The sequence below is a fragment of the Alligator mississippiensis genome, chromosome 7 (genome assembly GCF_030867095.1).
Source record: "Alligator mississippiensis isolate rAllMis1 chromosome 7, rAllMis1, whole genome shotgun sequence".
Taxonomy (NCBI): domain Eukaryota; kingdom Metazoa; phylum Chordata; order Crocodylia; family Alligatoridae; genus Alligator; species Alligator mississippiensis.
This window is the reverse complement of record NC_081830.1, coordinates 56,288,968-56,301,211: the sequence shown is the minus strand read 5'-3', so window position 1 is coordinate 56,301,211 and position 12,244 is coordinate 56,288,968. Positions and strand designations below refer to the sequence as shown.

The 12,244-nt window shown below is 45.7% G+C and overlaps 1 protein-coding gene across 1 annotated transcript in view; it reads left to right on the top strand.

Annotated features, from left to right (window-relative positions):
* GK5 (glycerol kinase 5) overlaps positions 1-12,244 on the top strand; it is a 64,270-nt gene that overhangs the window by 46,771 nt on the left and 5,255 nt on the right. The window contains exons 13-14 of the mRNA XM_019491819.2: positions 8,173-8,276; positions 9,386-9,445. Of these exons, the coding sequence (XP_019347364.1) occupies positions 8,173-8,276; positions 9,386-9,445 (164 nt within the window). The remainder of the gene's footprint in view (positions 1-8,172; positions 8,277-9,385; positions 9,446-12,244) is intronic.

Sequence of the window (12,244 nt, the reverse complement as noted above, 5' to 3'; positions counted from 1 at the left end):
TGGTCAGGCATGACTTGCCTTTGGTGAATCCATGCTGACTGTTCCTAATCCCCTTCTTCTCCTCCAAGTGCTTAGAAAGGGATTCCTTGAGGATCTTCTCCATGATTTTTCTAGGGACTGAGATGAGGCTGACTGAGCTGTAGTTCCCTGGATCCTCCTTTTTCCTTTTCTTAATGCCATGTGGATCAGTTTCTTGCCATGTCTATTAAGATTGTCTGACTTTATGTTAATTCTGTATTCGTTATTGACAGTCCTGTTATGTTAAAACAGCTTTCAGCAGCTGCCTAGCTGGTTAGATTGGATTCTGTGAAAAATGCACTTTGTAATTGTTGATTTTCCATTCTAATAATATGTTTGCACAAAGAAAGTTGCTGGAATTGAACTAGTCCTGATAAGAATGGTTGCTGGGGGGCTTACAAATATTATCGTTGCTGATTACTTTTCCATCTAATATGGACCACCTCATGAAGATGACAAGAATCGAAAATGTCAAGCCTGCTGCTCCTTCTCACCTCCAGTAGGTCACTGCCATGCAGTCAAGTTAGTATAATCATTTTTAGAGCCACAATTACATAGAAAGTTTGATATCACAGTATATCCACAGAGGCCAGTGGTTGTTTGTAGTGAACTCTTCCTGTCTTTTGCACTTCCTACAGCACTCTATTATGCTTCCTACCTTTTTGACAGTTTCCACTTGCTTGATATCCTCTCTGAATAAAGTAATGCTGAGGTGGTAAGCTGGAGCTGGTGGGTGTTTGATATAATCATGGCCAGGGACTTAGTTTTGTCCATATTGTTATTCAAACAAGTTTCTTGCTTGACCAGGTCTATTATCATTTGGAGTGATTTTTTTCCAAATGAACTATCAAGGTAATATTATCAGCTTACTCAAGGTCTCAAAGCAGAACAGTATTCAGCTAAAGGCCATCATCATTAGCTGCTTTTTCCAGCTTATCCATCAGCCAGTCAGTTCTGATATTAAATAGCATTGGTAACAGGAAACAGACTTGTCAACTTCCTGTGAAAGTATGAAAATGGACTCTATACCAGGTTGAGCAGTTTTTCACTCTATTATAGCACTCTTCTGTTGATCAAGCTCTCTTGATTGGGATGCAAACTTCCGCATCAGATTATGTTACCTTGCTCTCTACCCTTAACTGAAGGCTTGACAGAAATCCATTAGAAGTGCACAACTTATTAAATTCAGTCATCGTCTCAAAAAGTTGTCTTAAGGTAAAGATCTGGTTGGTAGTGGGACTACCCCATTTGAAGCTGCACTAAATATCCTGCCCTTTGTCATGAAGTTCACTGCTGACTGACATTAACACACATACAAAGGCTTTCTCTGGGGCTGACAACTTTATATTGCTTTAGTCGCTGTATTTGGCCTTATAATTCCTTTTGTATTGAGGCAGAATAAAGGCCTTTTTCAGTCATAGGCATTGATATTTTCAGTCATAGGGTTTGATTCTGATTTGAGCAGGGAGTTCGACTAGATCAGTGGTTCTCAACTTTTTTTCCTACCAAGGACCCATTTTTGCAACGATCCATTGGCCTGTCCTAACCCACATTCCCTTGCCCCCACAGGCCATGCTGCTGTCTTTCACTCCCAACCCACAGCCCCTTGCACAGGCTGGAGGGAGAAGGAGGGGAGGCCTCTGGCACCCCCCCTTAACTGGGCTGGGGCTGTCACACCAGGCAGGCTGGTCATGGCCCTTCTCGGCCTCCATGCAGCATCTCCCAGCCACCTTGTCCCACCCCCATGAGCACAGGCAGCCTAGCCATGCAGCTCTCCCCTGCCCCCTTTTCCCACTGGAAGGGGCAGACACCTTCCTACCACCCCTCTACCCTGCCCCAGCTCACAACCCTTTTGAAATATTCTTGCTACCCTTAGGTTGAGAAATCCTGGACTAGCTGGCCTCCTTAGGTCCCTTTCAACCCTAACTTTCTATGATATTGGTGAGCTGTATGGTGAGGCAAATCTTATGCAATTATACCAAAGTAATACTCTAGCAGCTCAGAGTGATATTACATATTTCAAATTGTGGACTGCAATCTAGACCTGTTCTTGGTGAAAAGAATACAACTCTTTTTAGAGCTTTTTTTCATCACCTCAAGTGAAAGAGGAACTGTAGATAGCAGGCAGTTGAGGAGTTTGCAAATTCAGCTACATCAGTGGCAAGGCCACTTCTACAGTCTCTGCTAATGTTGTCATCTTGATTCTTTAATGAGCTGGCTGGTGCCACCTTCTACTACAAAGGGTGCGGAACTGAATAAAAACTTAAAATCCTGTCTAATGGCAGCCTGTTTTAAACTGGCTTCCTGACTGACCACCAGAATTCCTTATTTTCTTACACGATGGTGCCTGTATAATTTTAATTCAGATCCCTTATATGTATGCACAATGATGATCTTTAATTACATAGTGACATATTATTTTTCCACAGAACCTCACATCTTCCAGTACGCAGCATGAATGGTATTCACTTAATGAGCAGCTATTCAGTTTTTTGTTTTATTGTCATTATTTAATGTGTAGCCCTAAGCCAGGGGCGGGCAATTATTTTGGGCGGAGGGCCGCTTACCCTGGTTTGGCAAGCTGTCGAAGGCAGCCTGGGTAGCCCCATCCCTTGACAGGTGCCCCGCCCCCTGGTCACCATCTTGGGACCAATGTCCCAGGGCCAGCACCAGTTGGGCCTAGAGCGGGGCGCAGGTTGGCAGGGGTCTGTGGAGCTGGGTTGGGCTGCACCAGCAGGGAGAGTGGGGAGCTGGCCCAGCTGCATAATGCCCCTGCTGGCTGGGACCCTGTACTCCTGCTGCCCAGCTCTGGGCCCCGCCGGTGCTGGCCCCAGGACACTGGTGTAGGCCCCGTGCACCTGCTCGCTCCCAGTGCCCCCCCCAGCCCCATGGTACAGGTGGGGGGCAGAGTGCAGCCCTGACACCCTGCTTCACGGCAGGGACCGAGTTGGTGCTGAGCATGGGGAAAAGCGGCCCCTCCCCTGTCCCATGGCCAGTGCTCCCTGCTGCAGCCTCTTGCAGCCTGTGCGGGGCTGTCCTGAGCAGGCACAGGTGGGGGCTGGGGTAGAGAAGCAGCAGATGTTTGCAGCTGGCCCAGGTTCTGGGTAGCTACTGACAGCTACAGAGCCCAGGCTTGGGGGGGCAGGGGCTTGGGGGGGGGGGGGGGGGTGCACAGGGCAGCAGGGCAGGGGAGCAAGGAGCACAAGCAGGGCATTGTGCCATGTACCCCCTGCCCTCATTTTGTTTTGAGCAGGCACAGGCAGCCCCAGGCAGGCTGCAAGTGGCTGCAGCACAGGGCGCTGAGCACAGGGCGGGTGAGGGGCTGCTTTTCCCCACGCTCTGCACCAGCTTGTAATGGGCCTCCACTGCCAGCCTGGGCCCTGTGCTGGCTCTGGGCTCGCCCATCGGGACTGCTCTGTGGTGGAAGCAGCTGCGGCCCGCCTGCTTGCCGCGCTGGGCAGTGTTTGCCATCGACACCTCTGGGCTGCTCAGCCTGGAGCTCCAGGCAGGCGGCAGCAGCAGACACTGCCCGGCGTGGCAAGCAGGGGGGCTGCAGCTGCTGCCACTGTGAAGCAGCCCTGACGGGCAAGCCCAGAGCTGGCACGGGGCCCAGGCTGGCAGCAGGGCCAGATTACAAGCTGGTGCTGAGCACGGGGGAAAAGCAGCCCCACCTCATGGCCGGTGCCCTGCACTGCAGCCACTTGTAGCCTACCTGGGGCTGCCTGTGCCTGCTCAAGACAGCCCTGCATGGGCTGCGAGTGGCTGCAGCAGGGAGCACTGGCCACAGGGCAGGGGAGGGACAGCTTTTCCCCACGCTCCTTCTCTTCCTGGGGTCCCTCCCTTACCTGCGGTTCCAGTGTGGGGCAGCCACATTGTCCCAGGCCAGAAGCCCCCGCTGGGGCTTTCAGCTGGGGTGGGGCAGGGCCAGGTGGGCCCTGCTGTTGCAGGAGCCGGCCAGGCTTCCCCTGGGTCCTACTGCCTCTGGTTTCTGTCAATTTTGACAGGAACCAAAGACAGAGAAATATTAATTTTCTACATTTTTTAGAGGCCCTGCGGGCAGGATAGAATGGCCTTGCGGGCCTGATATGGCCCACGGGCCATATTTTCCCCACCCCTGCCCTATACCATATACATATTACCACTTGTCAAATTATTATGAATAAAGAACTACCAATTTATTCATGGGCTTTTTTGTGGAGCTTATCACTAGATTATCTGAATAGTTCACAATTTATTTATACTCTGTGTCAGAGGTTCCTGTTATCTTTAAAAATGTCTGTTAATATTAAGTGTGCAATTTGAGATGCTTAGGAGTTTTTAGCATTGACTACAAAAATACTCATCCCTTTATATGTGATTCTCAACCAGGGTGCTATGGTACCCTAGGGTGCTGTGAGATCCTTTAAAGGTGCTACAGGATGCTGTGCAATATTAGCATTGTTAGGTATTCAGACACCAACATGATTCACAAAATTAAACCCAGAAATTTCAAACAAAGCATTCTGACCTGTTGGGGTTTTCTGAGTTTTTTGCAACAGAAAAAAATTTCTGTTGTTTTTCTATACTCAGAAAACTAGTGAAAGCTAAGAACTGATATTTTCTGAGAGGTGCTTTGAGTCTAACAAGGAATGTTGTGAATCTGAAGAGGTTGAGAACCTTGCTGCTTTTTATGTTCAGAACACAGTTCCTCTTGACTTCAGTTGCTGTTACAAGTGTCCCTAGTTCTGCAAACAAGACTCAAGAGTTTTAAGTTGTGCTCCTCAAAAATGAGGGACATGCAAGTAATGACCATTTACGAAAAGTGTTCTTGAAACAACTTGACAAGCATTACAGAGAAGCTTGGCGGGAGAATTTGGGATAGAATCTAGTTTGGTAGGGCAGCATTAAACTGGCTTAACTTTCAGTTACTGCAGTCGTAGGCCTCATTCACTTTACACCTTCGAAATCCTGCCACAAATGAGGCAGGGGCCCTACAGACAACAGGCTCTTTTCTACACAATCCTAATTTATTCCATGTCCATCCTGATTTGAGAGCGGTTCTGTAGAAAAAAACAGTATATGCTCATGTAGTTAAAGATGGTATCATAATGTGTATGTAGAAGGGGCTGATATAAAGTAAACTAGATTGGCAACTTGAATTCTAACATTTCCTAGCATGCATTTTCAACCTTAATGTTTTAACATAGTTTTTGTGTGTACAATGCATGTGTCACATGCTTTTGCTTTTTTGTAAATAATACAGGGATAGGCAACCCCTGGCATGCCTAGTGACACGCAGAGACATTTTCCTTGGCACGCCAGGAGGTGTGTGAGGAAATTATTAAAAATTTTTGTTTAAGTTGCTGCTCCAGGCTCCCCAGAGCAGCCACAGGTCCCAGCACTGCAGCAGGCACCAGGGGCAGAGTCAGGAGAACAGAGGGAGGGACGCAGTCTGCATTTTGCTGACTCTACTCCCTATCCCTGGGCTGCACCCTCCAGCCTAGGCTGGCCCCTGGAGTGGAGCTGTGGGCAGGCAGGGCTGGGGCTCGGGCAGGCACTGCAGAGGGCAGCTGTGTTGGTGGCTCCCGGCCACCTTGGCCTTGAGCACTGCCTCCCTGGCTGTTTCAGGGGTCCAGGGGGCTCCTGTGGCTGGGCCCTTTGACTGGAGGCAACTCTGCCCTGCTCGTGCTGTGCCCAGTGCGCAGGGAGGCTGAGCCTGGAGCTGGGAGCTCTTTGAGCCTGGTGCCCTGTCCTGGCTGGGTAGCATCCACATGTGGGCAGGGCAGCTGTGGCCTATCCCTGTGGAGCTGTGCAGGCCAGGCTGGGCCCCACCTTAGGTGCTGCTGGGCACCCCCACCCACCTGCCAACCACAGCCTGAGTCTGAAAAGCCCCAGGGCAGCCCCTGCTTCCTGCCCAGCCCCTACTCTCCTCTGGCTGCTGCCTTCCCAAAGGCCTGGCCAAGCTGGCCTGCCCACAGCACCTCCTACCATGCCTACTTCTCCCCGTGCTGCCTGGACCCTGCCTGAGTGCTTGGTGCCCTGGTGCTGTCTCCACCCAGGTGGGACAGGGCATTTGTCTGACCAGGCTCCCCCTGCTCCAGGACTCTTGGAGGCCTGACTGCCCCAGCCCTTGTGGCTGCTGCTGGGGTGTCATTGCTTCCCTCTGCTGGACACTGCCATGGACCAAGGGGCCTGAGCTGTAGCTGGTAGCAGTGGGAGACCAGGGCAGTGGGACACACCTGCTTTCTTTGTCCTTTTTTTCTCTCTTCTCATTCTTTCTCTTTCTCTCATATTTTTTCTTTTTTTCTCCATTTTTCTTTCTCTCTTCTCCTTTCTTTCTCTCTTCTCTTCTCGCCTCCTTTTTTTTCTTTTCTCTCCCTTTTTCTTTTTTCTTTTTCTTTCTCTTCCCTTTCTCTTTTTTCTCCTCTTCTTTCTCTTTCCTTTTTTCTATTTCTTCTTTGTCTCTTCTCCTTTTTTTCTTTACCTCTTTCTCTTCTTTTTTCTCCCTTCTCTTTTCTTTTTTCTTTCTCTTTCTCTCTCTCCTTTTTTTCTTATTTTCTTTTTTTCTCTCTCATCACAACATGCTTAACAAAAAAAAATACACAAGAACAAAGGTAGTATATGAAGGTTTATTTATTGTTACCAGATCAATGAGTGGCACAGGGTCAGTCTGTGGACTTGAAACTGTGTATGGGGTCAGTGCATGAGCCAGTCCATCACAGGGGAAACTGTTGGGGTTGGTAAGTGGGCGTCACCAGGTGCTGCAGCCAGCCCCACAGACCCTTTCCAGATCTGATCCTGCATGGTGGCACGATCTGGCACATGGAACTAGATTATACAGGCCCCCACATGGGTCTGGAAATTTGGCATCAGGAGAGCCTGGAGCCAAATTCCAGTGGTAGTTAACATTACTACCACTTCCCCACTGCTGCAGGTGGGATCCTGCCACCACTGCTAAATGTCTGGACCCATAGGAAGACCCATAGGCCTAAGGATGTGGTTCTGTGGGCTAGAGATTGAGCACCACTGTATTAGATAATGATAATAAAAAAATATGGATGTCATTTCAGAGCCTAAACCAGCCTCTAACTGATGGGGTGTAGGAAGAAATTATCACTGTAGTTTGTGTCATAATTGTTTGCTTACCTATGAGATCCCAGGATCTCAAGTTGGGTTCCCCCAAAATGGGGAACCCACAATAGTATCTTGTCAAATAAATGAATTACTGGGCTTACGTGGTTTGGAATTCCTGTATTAATATGTTGATGGGGATGTCTTCTCTTAAACCTGACTTCTCCTATGTATCTGTACTCTCAAATTTTGATTTTGATATTTGGGTTTCTCCCTGCCCCAAGCTACAGTGTGGTTGAAATCAGAGTTTCTGAGAACTCTATTATAACTAATATTTAGGAAAATAAAACTGGATTAAAAAAAAAATCTAGGATATTTTTAATTGGGGGGGGGCCAGGGGAGAAATTTAATACTGTCCACATAAGGGCAAATGGTATGACATTCTTTTGCTCAAATCCACCAAAACAGTGTAGCAGGAAAAGGATATAGAAACTAACCTGCCTATTAACTTACAAAAAGGAAATGACTTTTGGGGACAGCAGGAATTTAGTCCAAATGCATTGCATCATTATGTCATGAATTATACCATCTAAATTAAAAGAACTACCAGCATCTTCCAAGCTACTTTGTATAAACTAAATAATATTCTTTAGAAAAGTTCTGAGTAAATTGAAATTAAATACTTCCTCCAAAATCAGTTATAAAAATATCATGCTTTATCTTACACTAGTACTAGAGCCTAAATATACACTATGTACTTTAAACAAGTGTGAGATAAATTAGATTTGGTACAAGAATTCTGAAATAAACGTAGTACATCTTTTTTCTATTGAAATAAATGTATTTTTAAATTGCTGGTTTACTGAAATATATAGACAGCTAAAATAACACAATAAACTATTTACATATTGCTTTAATTTTTCTTCTTCCCACTAAAATAACACAATAAACTATTTACATATTGTTTTAATTTTTCTTCTTCTCATTATGCTGCCTGTAATTGTCATGTGTAAGTTTTTTTTTTTCTTACTATTTTAATCCTTTCTCAGAACTTTAGAAATATAACTCATTCATGTATTTCTCATTGTCAAACTTTTATTTCAGGCCTCTGTGAATGATCCATATTTGTGTGCTTCTTTTGTGGGTCTGAAAACTTCCACTACCAGAAATCATCTTGTACGAGCTATACTGGAATCTATAGCTTTCAGGTACTGAATTTAATTTAATGTAGTTAATTTTTTATATTTTCAACTATTTTTTTTTTTCTCTGAGTCTGGATATTGGTCATCCAGTATTACATAAATACCTGTACTGTAACCATTTGTAACATGTTAACTATAGTATTCCCTTATCCTCAGCAATGAGCAGCTTTGGCATCTTCCCTATTTTCCTTTCTAATATAGTACAAAGACAGTCTTATGTACATTTTTAAAGGCTCAGAGTTTTTGTTACTAACAAATAGAACAGTTTTCAAAGTAAAATGCACTTAGCCCTTCTGCATGTACAAAACCTGTCTTCCCCCTAAAGTTTCTCCTCTTGCTTCCTGGCTAAATTTGTGTAAAACTAACAACCCCCCCCCCCTCTGTTTCCACCCCTGATTTTTTTTCTAGGTAGATGGAAGCTGGAGTTTCTTCACTAACTCAGACTAATGTTTTAGGTTATCAGTGTTTAATGTAAGATAGTGATGGATATCATAATATATACTAGACAGAATTTGTTTGCCACTGAACAAGGGGGTGCACTTCTTGCTTACAGGGAAAACTGAAAATCTCATCCAAAGACCCAGCCAAGAAAACCCAAAGCCTCCAGTTTATATTTTTTTTCTTGCTTTGACTTTATGTTTTTCCTTATCAAATGGGTTAGCTGTCCAGGCAAGATAAAATTATGCTGTTGACACTTTCAAAAGCAGTTGAAGCACTTGGCTGAATCTCTGCTTAGCATTTTCTTCAGCCTTCTTTTCTCATTCCTTCTGATTGCTTGTTACGTCTACTTACTGTACCTTGTCCTAAATAAACTATACTTTTTTTGGTTGGGAACCACATCTCCTTATACAGTGCTTAGTACAATGGTCAATCAGTGACCTTGATTTAGGCACAAGGACATTGGACTGTTGCACACTATTATGACAATCTTGGTTCATCTTTTGAATCATTTACTCCAGACTGGGAAGCTATCACTGGCAGTTCTAAAACTGTCACCTTTTGTCCTTTAGCATACTTGCATATTCTATGGATGTGTCACAGTTTTTATAATGTACAACTTACACATACATGCATAATTTATTTATATTAATGTTTATTTTTATTTTCTTTTAAAGAAATAAACAGCTGTATGATATCTTTTTGAAGGAGCTGCAAATTCCACTTAGAAATATTCGGTATGTTTGTACGCCTTGTAATACCACATAAACCTTAAACTGTTTGGTGTTTGTGTGTTCAGGAAAAACAGCTGTGGGGGAAAAAGGTTACTCTCTAGAACTTGGTTATTCAGTTGTCCCTAGTGTGAAGATGCTGATAGTGAGAACTGGTCAACCCATTTGAGTTTAGTGTCCACGCTGATAGAACTTCATAAATAATGTGGGTTCTGCTCAAGGATAACTTTTCAACTATATTATCTCAGCTTGGCAAGTATGAGTTGGTAGTTGAGTCATGTGTTGAACTTTCATATTCAGATTTAATAGAAGCCAGAAAAAAATATAAATTTTATTCACAAGATTAAAGGGATATAGTAAGCTATGTCTATACTTAAGGTTGCCTGATACTTGCTGTTATAAGGACCTTTTATCAATTGCTCGTAATTTTTGCCAAATTTTGGTCACTGGGATGATATTTGCCATACTGGTCATCTGCTTCAGGTTGATTGTTGTGGGGAAAATTTCATCAAAAGATGTTCAGCCATTTCTGAGCATGAGATCAGGGAAAATATTATTTTGTGCTCATGTTAACTCTTGTTTACAACTGTTTGTAAGTAACTGTAGCACTTTCACTTTTTGGAGCAGGAATTTAAATTTAGCAAGCCAGTTACCCTGTAGGTATGCTTTTATCACCCTCTTGAAAATCTGAAAAGTCTAGGGATCAGCTTCTGAATATTTCAGTTTGTACATATTCAGTTGAAACTTCTTGGAGTTTGGTTATTAATATTCCAAAGAGTCTATCTTTAATCACAATTCATTCCAGAGTTGTAGGGGCTCTGAAACTTTTTATGAGATGACTCCTTCACACAGACAAGGACCATTGATGCTACATGTAGAAATAGAAAAAAACCCAAAACATTCTCTCTTATTTTTTCAGTGGTCCCCATACTAACACACAAGCAGCAAAGGAGGATTGTAGAGGCATGAGGAGGCAGGCCTTGGATTGAAAGCAGAAAAGGGACAAAGACACATGGGAGAGTGTAAAATAAGATGTGGGCAGAATTTAGGAGTGAGGAGTCAGGGCCCAGCAAAAAAAAAAAAGATTTCATAGACTCATAGAAAACTAGGGTTGGAAGGGACTTCAGGACATTATCTAGTCCAACCCCTTGCTCAAAGCAGGACCATCCCCAATTAGATCATCCAAACCAAAGCTTTGTCTAGCAGGCTCTCAGACACCTCCAAGAATGGAGATTCCACAACCTCTCTGGATAAATTGTTCCAGTGTTTTACTACCCTCCTAGTGAGAAAATTCTTCCTAATATCTAACCTAAACTTCACTTGCTGCAACTTCAGAATGTTGTTCCCTGTTCTCTCATCTGCCACCACTAGTCTAGCTCCATTCTCTTTTGACCCTCCCCTTCAGGTAGCTTTTCCTTGAACTGAGGTGAGGCTCACTGGTCTGTAGTTCCCTGGATCCTCCTTCTTCCCTTTCTTAAATATGGGAGAGATGTTTGGGGAAAAGTATCCATAACCACTGGAGTAGTGGTTCCAAAATGAGGGATTGCAACCCTGAGTGGAGCTGTGAAACTTATGGAGCCCCTAATTCCTTTTGAGCCTGCAATCACTCAGTATATTTACAATTAACAATGAATGTTTGGACGTACTGCTCCTCATCTACCTTTGTGCCTTCAGTTACCCCACGGTGAAAGCTGAATTAAGACAGTTTATTCCTAAATGGCATGTGGCTTTAATCCTAGGTTAGCTTTTATTGACCACAGAGAAAATGCTGGGACAACAGCATTTCATGTGCCCAAAGTTAATAGGAGGGAAGGACTTGTCACACCTCGGATGTTCCGTGGTAACTGTGTATTTGCTCCTACCTCATAGTGACTGAAAGCTGGGGAAACAGCCCTGTTTCACTCAAGAGTAAGCTGCCCTGTTTAGTTCTCAGTGTGGGATAATAGTGGGCATGGGGATAGTTACCATGGAGCAGCTGGGCCATATTAAGTCCCTGCCTCCTGCTAGTTATAATATTATAAAAGCTTAAGTCTGTCTGTCCATAATGCTTTATTCGCACTGTGATTGGCTGACAAACAGCCAATCAGAGTGCAAACAAGTGTTTGAACAGGAGCTGGCAGCGCGGTGCAGTGCCACCACGATGCCAAGGACACGGGACAGGAGAGGGGGGTGGGGCAATGGAGCCCAACCCTGCTCCCTCCCTGCGCCATCACTGCCATCATCTGCAAGGAGTAAAGGTTGGGGGGGGGGGGGGGGGCAAGGCCAGCTCTGATGGCCTTGACCCCCCGCCCTTCTACTTTGTCATTGTCGCCTGCAGGGAGCAGGGCAGGGGGCCGAGGGCAATGGAGCGGATGGAACAGAGGGAGCGAGGCCAACAGTGCTGGCCTCACCCCCCCTTGCCCTGCTCCCTGCAAGTAGCAATGATGGGACGGAGGGTGGGGGTGGCCTCATCCCCCCCCCCTTCTTGCAGGTGATGGCAGCGGCATGGGGTGGGGAGCGGGGTCAGGATGCCATGGGGGGGAGGCCACCGGCTCTGGCCTTGGCCCATCCCTCCCCCCTTCCATTGTTGTTGCCTGCAGGGCCCAACACAGGACGATGTGGCGGTGGTGGGGGGAGGAATGGGCCTGATGCGGGTTGGGGGAATAGTGGGTGTGCCGCAGTGGTAGGAGGAGGGAGGAGTGGGCCTGGATCCCACATGGGGGTGGGGAGGAGGAGGATGAGCCCAAGCCAGGGGAGAAACCAGCCCACTGAGATGGTGGGGAGGAGCAGCAGGCCTGGCCCGATGTGGCAGTGGCTTCAGAGGAG